The 19392-nt window shown below is 38.9% G+C and overlaps 1 protein-coding gene across 1 annotated transcript in view; it reads right to left on the bottom strand.

Annotated features, from left to right (window-relative positions):
- Positions 1-338: 338 nt before the first annotated feature.
- Positions 339-19392, bottom strand: part of LOC139725983 (melatonin receptor type 1A-like) — a 36218-nt gene continuing 17164 nt past the window's right edge. Inside the window, exons 2-3 of the mRNA XM_071637065.1 lie at positions 1395-1747; positions 339-760 (exon numbers count right to left, since the gene is read on the bottom strand). Coding sequence (XP_071493166.1) covers positions 339-760; positions 1395-1747 — 775 coding nt within the window. The remainder of the gene's footprint in view (positions 761-1394; positions 1748-19392) is intronic.

Here is a 19392-nt window from a genome sequence, read left to right as displayed (position 1 = left end):
AAACGTGAATTTGCATATCCTTGAGGAAACATCTACCTGCAAAACAGAATCTAATCAGCCAATGAACGTTTGTATTAAACGTATCACGTGCAAAATTATGTTTCATGTTTGTGCGTAATGGGAATCTGCAATCTGGCACGGGATTTTTTGCTTATCATAGCTGCTTGTCAAGTTGAACGTCATCACAACGCACCATAAGGTTGGTAGCGTGCAAGTGCCTGTCGGCAAAAGTGCTGCTAGTGCTCTCTCCTTATCCATGGTAAGTTAAGTTGCCATGACAGCAAGATTCAGGTGACGCCATCTGCTCTACCCGATCTATCTTCTGATGGACGGTTGGCCTAGAGATGGTCTTCCACGCTCTTGAGCATTGCCGTGTTGGTTCGCGATGATTCTCTCGACGTCGACTCGTTGGTCCGTCGACTGAGGAACTTTCCAATCCCTCGCATCCTGAGCGACTCCTTGTCTCGGGTCAGCCGGCCGCAGCAGCACACGGTCAGGATGAAGAGACGGTAACCTTCCCGGAAGTGCTTGTTGGTGGCGCAGTAGAGAAGCCAGTTGATGCTCGAGTTGGTGTGCGAGAGGCTGGCGGCCAGGATGAAGACGAGCGGTGAGAAGGAATTGTCGCGGTCGATGACCACGATGAGAGAGAAGGGTGCCCACATGATGCAGAAGAAGACGACGAGCATGAGGATGGTTCGCAGTAGACGTCGGTCCGTGGTTCGAATCTTCGAGTGAGTCTTCGCCTTACAATTGCCTTCCCCTGACCAGGGTCAAACGAAAAAAAAAAGAACATAAAAAGAGATACCAACCTCCACTTCAAATATTTCAATTACGTCTTCGTAGAAGTCGTTGTAAAACCAAGTGCCATCGTTTGCCTTGTCATAAACCATGGGCACTTGTGCATGGCGTCATCACGACATGTCTGCTGGGCATTTTCCTATAATATTATATTTCATTTACATCTCACAGTGCTTTATATTAACCGTATTGGTGACAACAAATAAATTGAACTGGAAATTGCTCTAAAACACAGAACTTTCATTCAAATTCATGAAATTCTTCCGTCGAGATGTTTTCATTGCAACCTACAACCTCCTGATCTCCGGACAGGCGTCATAATTATGTATCATCGAGTATGTACGCCCATGATTGCTTTTATCATGGCTACTACTAAGACACGGATCAATTCAGTGCTTATTTACGTCAATGTAGGGCAATTTGTCAATCAGTTGCAACAGAACTTTCAATTATGATTATTATTTTTATAGCCAAAATAAACCCCAACTTGTTTAGTGGAGAGTTGCCGTTCTTGGATACTGGTTTCATTGTTTTAACCTTTATTTTTCAATGGATAGGTATATAAAAAGTGAAAAGAAAGCAACAAAAATAATTACCTGTCCTTATCCTATGCAGCTCCTTCGATACGGACTGTGCATAGGTGTAGATCTTGAAGTAGCTGAACACAATGAACACCATTGGGAGACAGAAGGCGAAGATGAAGAGGAAAATGTTGTAGTTATACGATTCGCGGTAGTCGAAGGTGCAGACGAGGAGCACGGGGTCGAACTGGTGGTCGCCCATGCCGAAGAAGTTGGGAATGTCAGCCAGAAAGCAGATAGACCAGATCAGGGCTAGATGGAACACCATCGTGCGGGGAGTGTAGATCCGGTTGTAAAGATTCCGGTGACAAATCGCCACGTAACGGTTGATACCAATGCTTGCTATGCTCCATAGCGACCCACAGCAGCTAGGAGAGGGAAAAAGAAGACACGAAATAATTATGTCAGCCGTTAAAGCCTTTAGTTCGACAACCTTTAATTGAACGAATAATGAGAAAGTTGAGTTAGATTTTTCTCATATGAGTGCCAAATGTAGCACTATAATATCTTCCCCCCAATGTTCTTTGAAATCGCAGGAACCACTCGATGTAGCATTGTCAGTAATGGATAATGTCATAACCCATTATGACACGTTGGAAAAGACAACTACTGCAAAAACCTATGTGCGGACATGTCGAAGCGTCTCTGTAGATCGTGTTGATACGAGTAGCCGAGTCACACCTACTCAATATACGTATACATTTCAACACGTGCAGAATTTTAGCTTCTCAGCTCTTTCATTAACTTTCGATACCTTTCGGCTAATCTCGGCAGCTCGTGTCAAAGAATCGATCTTCATTCGCTACCGGGGTACATTCGAAAATTATGCGCTCATCGCAAACACTGATTTCTATACCCTCTCCGGGCAATGCCGGGTAGAGATCAGATTTACCGATGAGCGTACCGATCAGTGATCGGGAACGGTCAGGTCCAGTCGAGGTTCTTCGGCTGCGTGTGTGCAGCACATAAAGCTTTACACGATTTGTCACGAGGATTTCCGAATATATCCGAGTCGGGGCAACTTCCCATTGCATGGTCTCCCAACCCTATCAGATCTTTAATTTTAGTGGCAGAGACTCAATATCTCACTTGAACATCACCCTGGAAAACCCTGAACCCATCTCAGTGAGGATAGAATGGTTTACCTGAGGTCGCTACCGCTGTCAGTGAACTAGAACCAGAAACACGAAGATCAAGAGCAAAGAGTGTATATATAGAAGCGCTAGCATCTATACTCTTCGATCAAGAGTCAGTTATCTATTTCTCTGAGTTACAACAGCGCCCTCATTTCAAGTGTGGTACGACACCTATATTATTTCTGTGATGGCGGAGAGGAGGAACAGATAGATGGAAGAGAAGGAGTGAAAGATGTAAAGGAACAGACAGAGATTATAAACAGAGAAAGAAAAAGGCAAGAAGAAATGAAGATAGACAGATGCACAAACAGATATCCAACTAGCTAGGCTGATCACTGTATTCCCTATCGAAAACAGTTGGGCATTATTGTTGAATAGCGTGGGATATGTCAAACGCATTATTTAGTCTCCATCCTGCCGCAGACAAATCCCTCAAATGTCTCCACATGAAATTCTATCTTCACAGAAAAAAAAGTTTATTTGTTTATTTGTTTCCATGTTACATTTTCCATTGGACAAAATGACTGGATAGCCCATACTCAGCTGTACTAGCTGGTCTTAGATAAGGTCCAGTTGTTTGTAGTTCGGGCGGGCCACTTAACCAGGTTATGCACCCTGTTCTTTGCGATGAATAAATGAAGTGGGATCTTTTACGTGCATGAGTTGTGACTCTCTCATACACGGGACTTCCATGTTATGTTCCATCCGAGAGACAGAGTGTTTTGTCTCTTGCCAGATGGGACGGTATGATTACACACAACATTGCTCAGCAAGACTTACTGAGTTTGTCACTGCGAGAAAGCCTTGAAGACACTTTACTTTATATTCAGGGACACAATCTTGTTACAAAAAATTATTAGATTCAGATTAAAATTCTTCATTGATGCATGGACGTAAAAAATTATTTACACAGTGGCAGTCTACATACTGATGGCAACTGTTAAACCATGAAAGATAGTTAATCAGCAGGGTTGTGAAATGAAAACTATGCTAAATATAGATATTTACCTAAGGTTTAAGCCATGGTATACGGTTAGCGCAAAAAAAAAAAAAAATCTGGTAATAGTCATGATAGTTTTGATAAACTTTTTGTCTTTGTCCATGGGGGGGGGGGGGGGGGATACAACATGGTCGTTTGTACTCCTGCAGAGAACTGTCCACGTAAAAATGGATAGGGAGATACGTCTTGTCCTCTGTTTGTTTTAAAGTGCGCCAAGATTAAGCCCCATGGGTGAAACACGTACCACGTTCATTTATTGTGCTGCTTGGGGGCTTCATCGAGTCTTGGTGTAAATTGACCCGTCAAAGGGAATATGGATTTTAATTCTCGTCCGGTATAACAGTACGTCCCACAAGCAGCGAATTACGTGAAGTTAGGAGTTTCATTCGACTTGGACTGATGCGAGAAAACAAAACGATGCATAGGACAAATAGTGGTAGATATATGAGGTGTGAGGTCACATTGGTGATTACCCGTGGTAACTGACAAGTCTACTCTCTCTGTAATTTCAGTCATAATGCTAAGGGACTCGTTTCGCCAGTAATGACAGTTAAGGATTGATGTACGTGTGCCTAATTTGATCCTAACCTTTCACCTCGCATTTTCTGCCAAACTAACTACATACATGCCAACTTATAGGTTATTTGAAAGAAAATCTATGATACAAAATAGAAGCAGTATATAATTTGAATGAGAAGCAGAAGAAGATGAAAGCGAGCAGATTACATGTATTCATATTGCATTTCATTGTAGCAGTTTCGCTTTATTATATTCTTCAGATTCACAAAATTCTCTTCTCTAAGTTGAACATTACCAGTGCTACAGGGCGTCACAATGAAACTGTTTTGCAATCAATTTTGCATTTCTAATTTTTTACGGAAAAATACAATTTGGTCAAAGAAGTAATACATGTACGAGATAAAGTACATAGTTTTAGTGAAACGGTATTGATAGTTTACACATGACTGTTCAAAAACAAAGTATCAAATAGCAAACAAAGTATACAAATATAATGTGGAAATTATTTTAACCACTAATTTGCCTTTTCCTTGTTTTACTTCCTCAACAGTGTTTTCACTACAGTCTTTTTTTTTCTCACATAATATGTTTTGATTTTCACGCGTACACTTCGATTTATATACCAAACAGCTGCCAAACCAGATATTTCTCTCTCTCTCTCTCTCTCTCTCTCTTTTTTTTTTGGGGGGGGGGGTAAATAAATTGGTATTGATAACCCTTTCCACAAGGTCAGGGACAATGATTAAAATTATATTCTTACGAAAACCAAGGCAGAATCATGATTTGATTTAACTTTTCAATTTTAACTGATGGTAATGTTCTGAGAGAATACGGAGCAATCATGTGTTGAACATCACCAGTCTGAGAAATCTTTTAAACCATTTAGAGGACTCTGACTTGAACATGTTGAAGATGACTTTAGTGTAGGGGATAAAGTCAAAGAGGCAAAACATTAACGCTCCATTAATACTAATCTAAATATAGGAAGTTATGAAATTTTGGATTATCTGCGAAAGCAAAATAGTTATAATTGCAATTTGGTATATGTCATCTCCTCCTAACCCTCTCGTATGGCTTGTATATGAATATGTTACAGTTACTTTGGTTAGTATTTAAGTACCTAGGTGTGACGGTTACGGCTGACCTTCGGTGGAACAAGCACTGCCAGACCATCAGGCACAAGGCAAGCCAAACCCTGGGACTCATCCGCAGAACCCTGTCTCCATGTACTAAAGAAGTAAAGGCCAGAGCCTACACTGCACTGGTCCGTCCACAACTAGAATACGCCTCTGCCATGTCTGCAGTGTGGAATCCTTTCACTTTTATTAATATCAACTCACTCGAGCAAGTACAAAAGTCTGCAGCCCGTTTTGTCCTATGTGATTACAGCCCAACATCATCTTCCACAGCCCTAGTAACAGCACTCGGATGGGATAGCCTTCACTCTCGCCGCCTTCTTGCACAATGCACACTTTTTCACAAAATCCAACATCACCTGGTTGCCATGCCCCTCCCACCCGATATCACCCCAGCTAACTACATTGGAAGACAAGATCACCAACTCAAATACACAATCCCTAGATCCACCATTGACTCCCACAAGTATTCATTCTACCCAAGAGCCATAAGACTATGGAATCGCCTGCCGGGACCCATAGTAAGCACCGCCAACCCAACATTATTCCAAGGAGCTGCTTTGCCCATCCTCAGGGCAATGCAGCCTCCTGCTGGATCAGCCACTGTGTAAGAGGATCGACGCTGTTTTTACTCGCACTGAGCACCTATACTCACATTTTATTGTATGATAGTGAGACATCTGTACATACACTGAATGACACCCCCTCATGACACACAGTTCGAGTTCATCCCAGTATAGCTTCATGTACAAGCTGCTTCAAGGGATTACTACATCAAGGTATCAAGGTATCAAGGAACTACTGCCCCTCCTGTTCCCCGTCATCGTTGCAATGTGATCTGAATTCACGTCACGAGGACACATGTTGCAATATACACAACCAGGAAACCCTTTGTAAGTACAGTCATTAACAAAGTCTTTAGAAAAAAAAATTCTCTCATTAATGTTAATGAGAGAAATGTTAAGGACAGAAACCCGAGATTATGGTTAAATATTTTGAGTTGTATTATGTTGACATTGAGACAATGAAATACTCCATGGAGGGCTACAAAAATTTTGAAAAAAAAGTCTGATTTGTACATGATTATGATATAGCTCCAAACTAGTCAACACTGTTACTATCCCTTCTCTTCTCTCAACTTCCCCCAAGCACTATATTTTCCTTTTACATCCCCTCACATTCTTCTCTGTCATGTTACATTCCCTTTGTGTCCTCCTCGGCTTAAAGGTCCTGTTTACGTTTGGAAGCAGTGATTTTAAAAAAATGTTCAAGATATCACTTTTGATGCATATGCGTATAGGTCAATTGTATCACAAAACATCCTACCATATAACATTTTTGCAATGAAGCCTATAATATAAGGAGATATCACTGTTTTTCTCATTAAACCATAAATGTAGACGGTTTAGTCTGGAAACATATTTATTATAACTATTGTTCATATTTTGTATATTCAACAATACTTAACATCGATTGATGGTTCAATTTTTACATTGGTTGTTTCTATCCCTAGCTCACTTTTTAGAACTATTTTGAAGCACTAATGCTGGGTTCTTGTTTTATCTGCAAACAAGTTGGCAAAAGGTAAATTATACCATCGCCTAGAAGCCGTAACCCCAGTCAAGTAAACTGCTTATTGATGACGGTCTTGCACCTGCACCTTATGCAGGATACGGTGAATTAATGTTAGTGTACACACAAATATATATTTCTTTTAAGTATTCTTATATTTCGACGAACGTTGCAGATTTGCCATGATAATTTAAATAAAACAAATTAAAATTGAATCATTCTCTGATTTTAGAATTATTCCGGAGAGAAGATATATTATTTGCATTCTTTCTTAAGGATTATGGACATTTCTAAAAACTTTTGAGTGATGTAATTTACCCTTTCAGTATTCCAGGAATACATGAAAAACAGGAAGGTGTCTTCTTTGGAGTATCAGATCTTAAACAACAACGGCATATGTTTTTGTCCATGAATAAAGTGACAAATAAAGCCATTGCAACGACTCGTTGCATCAAATTCAATTTTTGCGTTTGATCACGAGACTTTCGAAAGCCCCTTGCAAATCCCGTTAAGAATCCTTTCCATATTTTCTTCCATTAGTGAATTTTGTACTGGGGGCTGATTTATCAAGACGCATATCATCCGCCTATACTTGCTGTGAGGGAATTATCCCTCCTGTCCTGAATCTGCTTCAGAGAAGGCAATTATTATTGTGATTCTGTCTACTCAGACTAAAGGTTATAGGAATGGGTATTTAAAGTCTTAGCTAGGCAAAAAGCTACACAAAATGGGAGGCAAGACAAACCTTTATTCATTACGTGACATCAGATTTTTTTTTTTTTTTTTGATCATGAATAAAAACATTGCCTGCGAATCACGGCGAAATGAAGACACTGATCGACAGGGTTTGCTAAAATCTGAAATTATGATGTTTGGGTGACTTCATTTTCCATGCTTTGTTCGGATTTATTGTAGGATTGCTCATATATGAATAATTTCTCAACGCGCTCTTTGCAAATGTGACCGTAAAAGATGAATCTGTTATTGTAACTGTGGCTATCATTATGCTTTAGATATGGATTATTTTCTTGATCAGGGGGAATATAGCCTCTGGAAATAGGAATAATCAGCGGGGAGTGTTGTCGTGCACGCCGTGATGGGGCAATAGATTTGGCGCCCATACGCGCAATGATGTGATTCAAACCTTTGTTGACCATTTGCGTAGAGTTCTGTCTAAAGCTTCCCCACTTCCTTGATATTGTGTTGTGTTGTTTTGTTTTGTTTTGTTTCTTAACAGGGTTGTACTTACTGCGTTGAATCTGACTTTCAATCTGACCCATACAGTTCCAAAATGATGATGTCACATAAAGTCTTTTCTTATAGCTTGGGATGGAACCGAGCAGGCCCGAGTATAAACACTCGGGCCAGATGAGGTTGTTGAAGACTATAGTTTCCATAGCGATAAATGACTATGACATCACACCTGGGAACTCTATGAACCACTTGAATGATTGAGTGTATGACTACTGATAGCTGGCATATGGAATACGTTGTATCAAAGATAATACTGGGAGGTGCTCCTCAAAATGGAGACCGTGAGGGCGTTTATACTGAAAAAAAATTCATTCATTCAAAACAGGATGAACTGTGTTCCTGTGTTCGTTCTATTTTCTCATGCTCTCGATTCTGATCGCCAGTAAGTCTTTTTTTTCTAAAAAGAGAATAATATATGAAATATACGAAATCTAAGGATGATTAAAGTAGAAGGGTAAAGATGTGCCATGAAAGAGTTTAATCAGTTGTCTCCCTTTGTGAAAATGTATTTGTAAGATTGCAACTGCTTATTTGTATTATAACAGACATGTCGGGAAAAGGAAGTAGTGGGTATCGAACCTGACGTTTATTCACGATATACTACAATTTTATACTTTTATGCGTAATTTCATTACTAAAGAGGGAAAGAAAATATGATATAAACTATTTAGATCTGAATTCTAATTAATTGCCATCATCTAGAGACATTTTTTGGCGATATGTATACATAATTATTCGTGTATTCTTTCTAGAAAATTCTTTAAGAGGAAGTTGATATACTCCAAATTAACTAAATGTTTGAAGTAAACAGGAGGAAATTTCATGAAAAATTCTAAAGTGCCTAACTCGTTGACACTCGCAACTTTTGCCGGTTTGTAATCCTCTTACTCCTACATTTTACTGTGCATGTAATTCTGTATAATTCATTTATTCCATCGTTTATATTATCATCAGCTACGCTTAATTGCTCTTCATTTTTCCCATCATTATAAGCTTTCCCTTTTAGCCTACCTTGCTGCTAATTCGCCGATTGAGTTCGTCGTTAAAAAATCATTGCTTCTATAACTATTATCACTGCTTATTTGGCAGGAGTTGATTAACGAGTATCTGCAAAATATGTAGAGTGTTTACTTCGATGTTAAGCTTGTTATACTATAGGTGGAACAGTTGTTTGTTGTATTGTGGATGAAGACAGCGTAAGGTGGCATATTTGTATTTTTTTTCCCATTTTGAATATTTTTATTTTCGTGCTACCCTAACAAAGTCTAGATTCCCCTCACATCAACAAATCGATTTAATCGAGGCTATCAGACATGTAGATTAGTCCACGAGCAAAACAGAAGATGTTGATGTTGATTGAATCTTCCAAGATGGCAAATTTGTTTTTCAAGAGTGATCCTGTAATACATTTGAACAGTGCCTCGGTGTTAATTGATTTCAAAATCACAATCTCCTGCATTTCGAGAAATGTCAGGAAGAGCAAAAATGATTTTAGAAAAAATGGACGAAAAACGGGGGGGGGGGGGTAGAGTACGTGAAAGAATGCTAGAAAGCGGTAAAGAACGGGGACGCGCTGCTTTTAGAGGTAATCACTTAATGCCTTGTTTTCCTGCTGTCGACATATACTTCTTGTTTATACCAGGATTCGTAAAATGGGCTGTCAATTTGTTGTGGTACAACACTATCTTGTGATTAATCGCAAATAGAGAAGTGACGAGCGAATTGGTTGAAAGAGCTAAAAGCTGTCTATAGTTGACGTGTACCGCATCTCACAAGTCCAGTGCTTCAATGCCCAATTGACGGTTTTTTCATAAGCATTATGGAGAATACATAGTACATTGATCATTTCGATATATATCTAGATAGAACTCCCCGGCGGTTATAATATGTATGGATATTAATTTTCAAGGTATAATTATTCTCTCTCTCTCCCTCCCTCTCTCTCTCTCTCTTTCTCTCTTTCTCTCTCTCTCTCTCTCTCTCTCTTTGCTCTTCAAGGATCAAGTCTATATCATTTAGAAGATTTAAGAATTGCTAGCAAAAGTTTGATACAAGCTGAGAGGACTCACAAAGATTAGCAACAAAGATTAGCTTTCAGTTAAAGTTGCGTGTACAAAGCTAAAGCTCGTTTTTTTAGAGTAAAATCTAAAAGTCAAATAGAATAGAAAATAGAACGAAAACAAACCTAAAACCTTGTATGCTGCCAAGTACCATTCGTACTGCTTGTTGTCGAATCCTGCATTAGTTATAAAAAGAGAATGATGACCTGTCTGTCTGTCTGTCTGTCTGTCTGTCTGTTCATTTTCCATCTGAGAAGATGGCTGGATAGCCCATATTCAGCTACGTTAAGCTGGCCTTCCATGGGGTCCAGTTACGGATGTGAGATGGGACCACTTCACCGGGTTAAACACCCTGCTCTTTGCGAAACACAACATTGCTCAGTCCAGACTCGGGTTCGAACCCGGGCCGCGTGATCGTGAGGCAGACGCGCTTCCGACTGAGCCAACTCACCTTAACTTACGATTAATGATTCTTACACTTACAATATGGTTTTACGATGGAACAGATCTGACGGTAAATATTGGTGGAATGTTATATAGAAACAACCATATTGTTTCCGATTTCCCTTCTGATGGATTTCTCAGTGCAAACTTTACCTCCTTAACTAATTATGTTGTGAGATTTCTGCTTATTTGATCGCATAAGAAAAAAAAGCATTGTCTTTTTCTTTTCTTGGTGTCCAAAGATTGTTCAATGTCCAGCTTTCAAAAGGAGACGTTGACTAGTGCCTTCCAACTGTGACTTCCTCTTTTTTCCAACACTTTATAGGGAATGCAAGGAGTATTTTGTCGCATGTGGTTGGTGACGAGACTGTACCACTGATAGCCACCCCCGCTCCCTTTTAACCACTGAAAGATCCTCTTGAAAAACGAGACGAGCAGAGCACAGGAGAAAGTGGATGAGGTATTGTCAGGCGCAAGCTTTCAAAAGCTTTCTGACAGGAGAAAATGATCATGTTGCACTTCTTTGTAATAAATTATGTATTCCATGTGGGTCGCTAAACTTAAAACGAATTGAAAAAAAAATGAGAGGACTTATACTCCGCAAGGAATGTAAACCAGGGGCGCTGTTTCTCAGAATATTTATGTGAAAGTGATTAAACTAACAATCTCGAAATATGAACATGAAACTAAGGACCACTAAAACACCTCTTCACCACAAAGCGGTCCCACGCCTTTCTATCATGATGTTTATATTGTATTCTCTATGCACTGGTTTGAAGTTTTTCTCTGTGCGGATGTGTCTATACATGTAAGTATTCATATCATTGCGTATTAGTGCTTCAGCGTATAGGCCTATTATATGAAAAGACTAATCATTGCTAATGAATTAAAACGTCTAAACTTTCTTTACATGAACCTTCAAGAAAAATCTTCTAGACGACTCTTCGTTTCTACTTATATAAAATTGACACTATCATTATTATTGTCGGCAAGCTGTGGTCGGCATAACAACTATCTGCTAATTACTAGTTTAGGCCAGAAATATTCATTGGAGAGATACAATGTACTCTTCACAATTTATTGCTTCCAAGGTAATGAGAGCACATTCACTCACTCAAGCACACACGCGCCTCTACTCTCGATGCCTGCGTGAATACATTATGAAATCCTCATTTCAGATTAAAACAAGACTAAAACTGAAATATCAACAAATTGCACGTCATATCATTTCAGATAAACAAAATACCATCATAACAGCAGTAAGAACTCATTGTATACAATACATATTTTCCCCTACACACTCTACGTCATTTTCTGCAAAATAATTCTTTACTCATCTCTTTTAATTTCAGGTCTAAATTGCCAAAAGCACATTAGTGATTGTCAAAGCAAGAGACCGTTAGTTTTGAATCGACTCTATATTATGCTTGGTGTTGGTCAGACCGTTTTTCTGAATCAAAATAAATTCTTTCCTTTATCTAGTGTATAAAAGTTTCTCTGGAAGATGGAACACGTTACATCTGGCCAAGAGGAACCAAATAGTTCTCTCGTTATACAATGTTACATCAATATTGTCGTTGAGTATTTCTGTGATCAAACTACACAAGCTGACTCATAATGACGACGAATCTTTCTCATCATACTCATTGATCCATGAAGCATCGTGAAGATAATGAATAGATACAGGACCTATTCTACCTCTATTCGCTTCGATGATAAAAAAATCAACGAAATCATATAGCCCACTCCAATCGTGGTCTGTTTTCAAGAGATCTAATTTGCCGGGACATTAAACTAATGGTTTATTTGTGATCTACAACAATTAAGTACAAAATTTTACTTTTTTGCGGGGGGGGGGGGGGTAGGGTCCTGATTAGTCATAGTGATACTAGTATGCTGCGATATATAAAGAGGGCATTCCAGATTATTTTCATAATTTAACGTCATGTAGCACATAAATCGACAGTTCCATATATAGATTTGTGGAATTCATTGTGGTCCTAAAGCAGAGAAACCAATAGTCTGATTAATCTAAAACAAAATGTAGCAGTGTAAATCCATTATACAATACCGCTTGCTTAACAAGTGCACCTGTGTAGAATCTATGTACGCCTTCTTCTTTTGTTCTGCTTTTTTGAGCCCCAACTCATGCATTCTTTAGAAGAGGCTGCCATGTCATCATCCTTGTTCATTGCAATTTGTTATAAATTTTGAAAACATTCTTATTACTGATCGCAATCACTTTAGATTCTGAAAGTCTGTACTTAGTACTATAACAGATTTATAGTTGTTCAAATGTAGAGTCTCAAAATCATCTGGAAGTCTCCTTTAACGCTTCCTACGATGGAACTTTCGACAGTGTGTACAAGTATGTGGAGTTTTCTGTGCAAAATGAGATTCAAAGCACATTTAGGGGTTACAACCGGCAGTAATAAAAATTGCATCGCTTTTGACGAATCACTTCGATTACGTCGTGTCAGGATACGAAGTGAAGAAACGTGCTCAACCAGTATTTCCGTACGAAGAAGGATGGACGATAGTTGGAAAAATTGAAGGGGGGGGGGGGGGAAGGCTTATTCCAAGAGTGATCTCCAGAGTCCCAGTAAATGAAAACCTTTGGGGGGGGGGGGAGACAAAGGGGTCATCCCACTAGACCGACACCCACGAGTTATACAGCCCACGAGTTCGACATTGAAAACAGGTCCATGAGTCATACAGCTCACGAGTAATACAGCCCATGAGTTCGACACTATAGGCAAATAAAGCTCATGAGTTCGACACTAGGCAAATAAAGCTCATGAGTTCGACACTAGGTAAAAACAGCCCACGAGATCGACAGATACAACACGGCGCGTAAATGTGTCAGTCTCGTGGGCTTTGTTGGCTTAGTGTCGAACTCATTGGCTGTATGACTTGTGAGCTGTATGACTCATGGGCTGTATGACTTGTGGGCTGTATGACTTGTGAGCTGTATGACTTGTGGGCTGTATGACTCGTGGGTGTCGGTCTCGTGACGTGCACCCGAGACAAAGGTGCCTCATGTAAGCACATGCAACGTGAAGAGATTTAATCTTTTACACTTCTAATAAAGAAATAAATCGGAAAGAGGAAAACAGAAAACCTTCCGGATGTTCTTGTCATCAGACTTGGCCCACCTTTTGAGACGTTCTCCTTCTCTCTACTCTCTCGCTTACATTTCTTTTCTTAAAGACACTATTTACCATTTGCAGATGAAACAAAAATCCAGCTTCAGTGATTCAAATTAGTTCTACAAAATGTCAGCTAGGGACAGAAACAACCAATGTGATAATGCTAATCAGTATAATCGATGTTAAGTATTTATTGCTAAATAAACAAAATGTGAACAATATATATAATAAAACTCTAAAGTGTCTACATATTCTATCTTCAAAAAAATAGTGATATCACCTTATATTAGGCTTTATTGGGAAAATTTCATATGGTAGGATGTTTTGTGATAGAACTGACGTACACCAAATATGTTAACTAGAACATAATTATTACTTTTTTAATCACTGCTCTCAATGGTTAACAATACCTTTAAAACTTCCAAAGCATTTGAAAAATTGCCACTGAAATCATGTGGCTCTATTCTCTGTCCAGACTAAAAAAGAAAAGACAAGAATGGAAAATTAGTATGTAGGGATTAGGCGCAGGACAAGAGTATTGTAGCAGGATGTTGAATCCATTAATGCCTGAAGATGATGTACACCGGCCATTATAGGATGCTGGGCTAATGAGGGATGAAGTAAACACGACAGGTAGATAGAGTGCTGACCTTTCTCTTTCGTTTAAGTTTATGCACATGAATATACTGTACCTTGCAATCTATTGTGATAGCGTTCGTTTAATTCCCCATTATACGCCATATGCATGGTGGAAAAAAACCGGATGCTTGTCACCAGACTGACACCCACGAGTCATACAGCCCCTGAGTTATACAGCTCACGAGTCATACAGCCCATGAGTTTGACACTAATTAAGCTTTCAAGGCCCATACCACGAGAGCGACATAATAAGCTGTATTACCTAGTGTCGAACTCATGGGCTGTATGACTCGTGAGCTGTATGACTCATGGACCTGTTTTCAATGTCGAACTCGTGGGCTGTATGATTCGTGGGTGTCGTTCTTGTGGGATGACCCCCAAAACGGCTCTTGCAAGAATACGAGAGTCTCCCATACGCAACCCTATGGTGGTGGATCATGTGTTCATCAACGGATTCGAGGTGTTTGTATCGTTTGGTGAAGAACATCATCAGATGTGGCTTTTGATCGACTAAGGCACAAGAAGAGTCTGTTTCAGTTTCAGTTTCAGTAAGCTTTTTTTCTCCACTTGTACGTAACAGAAGATAATTAGTATGACAATATCGAACATATTATTCACAAGTCATGGAAATATAAACAAAATGTCGCATTACAAATAATCATGTGAAATTATGAATAGATATCATTTCAGATCTTTAAGTGTACAGGTGGAAGAGATCGTTATCAATAAGCAAAACGCTTGACTTGGACAACGGCCTCTGAACTTAACATGCCTTACAACAAATTCTTATTTAACTAAAGGAAGGAACGGAACAATTAGAATTATACACACGTAGAACAAAAAGAGTAAATCCTTAAAGCATTTTAAATGTCGTTTAACGAAAAGGACAACACAAGGTGGAATGTATAAAGACGAAAGAAGGACAAAACAAAATAGAATAACACAAGGCCTGAGAGTAAGGTACCCGAGTAGGAAGAGTAGAGGATAGAGAGAAGAGAAGATAAGAGATATTATACCTAAACTGGCTAATCTGGCAATAAACCTCACCCTCAGTATAGCATGCTTTCTTGTTGAAATCGAGTTTTATCGGTATTATGATTGTGGTGTTTCTACGGCCAAATAGACGATGGATACTGTAAAACATGATATATTCGCGGCAGGAAATTTTCGCGAATTGGAGCCGACGGCCTTTTTCGTGGCATGAAATTTTCGCGATTTGCCACTGGCGTTCAATGCATTTAGTGTAGACAAGAAATTTCGCGTGCATTTTAATTTCGCGAATCTTGGCGCTCGCGAAATTCGCGAAATTAAAATGCACGCGAACATTCCTCGTTTTACAGATATTAGCCATGTCATTTGCTCATACACACAGGCTTCAATATTTATTGGATCAGCACGCTGAACAATACTTACTGTACGCTGGTACAATGATCGTATGTCTTATAATGACAGTCTTATTAAGAATAGAAAAGGAATAACGTTACTAATGTTCCTTCCATATTTAGGTTCGTCTCACTTGACAACAATCCTAACTTACATTATTTTCAATTTTTAGTGTAGAACATAATATCTCAAAGACCTAGCAAAGTACGTCACATCTGTCTTATTACAATGTTTACAATCAGCTTAATTTCTATTGGTATTTCTGTATAGTGAGACAAAAACTTTTCACTGCCATTTTCTGATTCCTAAACCTTTATTTAATTGATGACAATCTCGAAGAATAATTTGACGAGTAATTTTGCCCATGAACCCATTTCCTTGACAATGTTTAGGCATAATATAATTTTGTTTTTATCTTCTTGGGCGCGACTAACACTGAATATTACTGGGAATCAAATCTTCTCGGCAATTGTCAGGTCCATTCTAATAAATTGGTAAATTGCGGCACCTGCATTCCACATTGCCTGTGTAATTGTTAACACGTTGAGGAACGCGCATTTCCCATAGACACTTGACCGAATAAATACTAGGGACTCGTCCTCAACGGGTAAGGGAATCTCCCATCATCAAACACACATCAGTCTGAGAATGTTTATCTCGATATTCTGTTTACATGAGTTTGTTTGTTTGTCTGTGTATTTCATTTTTCTATCTGAGAAGATGGCTGAGGCGGGACCATGCACTTTCACCGGGTTAAATATCCTATTCTTTGCTATGAATGAATGAAAATGGATCTTTTCCATGCAAGAGTTTTGACTCTATCATACAATACGGAACCTCCATTTTATATTCTATCCGAGGAACAGGGTGATTTCCCTCTTACAGTGGGGACGGGATGATTACACACAGTTACTCAGTTAGACTCGGGAATCGAGCTCGTATCCTTTAAATCTGGAAGCAGATGCGGTTCAATCTGAGCTAAAAAAATAACCGCCCTATAAGATAAATTTGAAATAACAAGAATTTGTCGTATGATTATGGAAGAATAAGGCTTCCTATAAAAGTTTGCACAGTGTTTCCGTGTTGTGAAAACGTAGAAAGCATTTTAGTTTTCTCTTTCGCAAAAATTAAAAGGCCAAGGCGTGTGTCGATGGGGGGGGGGGGGGGGTACGGCACAGGTGATTGTAATGAAGCATGTTTGACATCTTATCATTTTGTGATTCATAAGCCTGTATGTCATAGGAAATAATGTGTGATTCTATGGTTGGGTGGAAACATGAATTTTAAATCCATCTTATTACAACCGGAATGAATTATTAATTGTAATAGTTCTATACCATTGCAGAAGTTTGTCCATAATTGTATCGTTCTCACATGCGACACGCTGCGGGCAATCAATTTAATCGTTGTAGCGCGCATCCTGATATGGATGCTCCTGATCAAAATAACAATTGCTCGGAGTAGGATGGTCTATTTTTTCGCATTTTATCTCGAAAGAGAGGGCAACTTCAGGGAGGGTACAAACAACATCCAACATTATTTTGTCATTAGGGCCTATACTACTAGTCTAAAATGTAGTCTCATAAAATCATTACACTTGCTTTTTTTTCTATCAGGATAGTAATATACTCTTCATTATGCCTATATACATAGAAGATATGAGGACCAGAAAATAGTTCCCAACAACTGTGCATCTGTGAGTATGTACGTTACGTTGTAAATCAAAATCGAACTAAACCGGGGAGGTGAGAGTATCACCTCCCCGCTAAAACCTACGAACAGGCACTCTGCATTAGTGAAGCACGAATTGCCAATTGCCTAAAAAAAAAAGATTTACTTTAATAGGCTGCTTTTTTTTCTCACTTTCAATCACAAAACTTTAAATGTACTGGTTGGAGCCTTCTACTTAATTGGTGACACATTATATTTTCTACAAGATCCATCAGATGTGTTTTAAGATACATTGTAAGAAAACAATGCATCTTGTAGGACATATATCGCAGACATCCGTGACGTCACAAAACGCGCTGCGTGCTAAGCAGGGCAAAACAAGCGCCATTAGCCTCTATAATCGTGAGCTATATACGAGTACCGCGTATTCACCCTCCTCTCTAGCTGGTCTGCTATAAAATAATGGTTCTTACACTGAAAGGCCCCAATTCACGAAGGTAGTTTAGACCATGGCACAAATTTAGACCATGGTCTAAAATAAGCGTGTAAAAGGCGCACCTTTGACATGCTCGTGTCAACTCGCATTTGTTACTGGATGTCTGTTGGCGTACGTAATCTGTCAATGGCATTTGGAGTTTACACAGAAAGAAAATAATAAACCATGGCTTAAATTGCATAAACCATGGTTTAGATTTAAACCCCCTTCTTGACTTCGGGCCATTGCGTTCAGTGGGTTCTCACTCAATGGGACGTGAAAGATATGAAACGGACGTGCATGCCCCGTAACTATGTGCTGTTGGTGTCAATCAGCATGGGTTAGTGATGTCATTACTGTACAGCCTCGTCCATTCATTCGTAGATATCACTTTTTGGTGTGAGGTGTGATTTATTTATTATGATTTTTACTTTGCATTGTTATTGCATCACAGAGTAGATGTAATTGTTTTTCATGAATATCGAATTAGTTTCTGTTGTAGAATATTCCAAAGTTAATCACTACATCATGCAATGGATTCTTAAATTGGCATCTCATTTCAGAACATTAAACAATTCTGTTCCTTTTCAAATGGCAAATTTCTTTATTTGGTGCAGCTTTGATGAATGTAGCCAGTTAAGTATAATCTTTTCCCACTTTCACCAATCTGCTGTGAAATTCAGAGAGGTAAATTAATTATGACAAAATGACAAATTTTGTAGAATAATTCCCTTAGGAGTTGATGGCCTATCGCCCTTTAGTCGCCTTAATCTGGTGTTTAACACGATGAGATTTGGTCGCTTTTGATAATTGCAGCCGAATATATTTTTCAAAGACATTGTGCTGCAAACCCAACCATAATGAATCTCTTCATTAACCTTTAAAAATAGTATTAAGGTTTGAGAGTATAATTGAAACTATCATTTGGGTCGGCATTCAAAGACAAGGAAATCTTTTTAATTACAGACTGGTGATGGAAACGAATCTGAAATCTCGTTATTAGTTTAATTTGCCATTCTCTCTTCTTCTGTACGATTTCCTAAAAAGTGTGATTAATAAAATGTCAACCCATCGACCCGAGATAGCATGGCGTCGAGGCTCCGGCCTGTCGGTGTGGTTGCAGTTGGCGCTGGTGTACTTACCACAGTTTGGGATATCACATTAATTTGACAGAGATGAAGTATTGGTGAAACTGCGTTTGTATTAGCACTTAAAGCTTCCCCCCCCAAAAAAAAAATGCACGAAGTAATTGCAACCGAAGAGGTAATTAAGCATTTTTTTTCAACTATTGAGTGTATATACGCTTATGTTTATTCTATATCTTTCCCTCTATATCATTGCATTTCATTTTGTCGATATATCCCTCATTTCCCTGTTTTGCGTATGGCAGTATACAATAATAAAGTAACAAAAGATGCAATTTCGCTCGTGCAATGTTTCAGATTCAACCTTAAAAACTTGCACAAAGCAAAATTTGATATGAATATTAGATGATAATTTATCACAGTAACGAAAATAGTGTTATATCGTGTCTGAATATCTTCGTAACCTCTGTAATATTGAGCGTTCAAGGAA

The sequence above is a fragment of the Diadema antillarum genome, unplaced genomic scaffold (genome assembly GCF_040938485.1).
Source record: "Diadema antillarum isolate AM-2024a unplaced genomic scaffold, OU_Dant_1.0 seq00000069_RagTag, whole genome shotgun sequence".
In the NCBI taxonomy this organism is placed as follows: domain Eukaryota; kingdom Metazoa; phylum Echinodermata; class Echinoidea; order Diadematoida; family Diadematidae; genus Diadema; species Diadema antillarum.
This window is presented reverse-complemented; position numbering and strand designations above follow the sequence as displayed.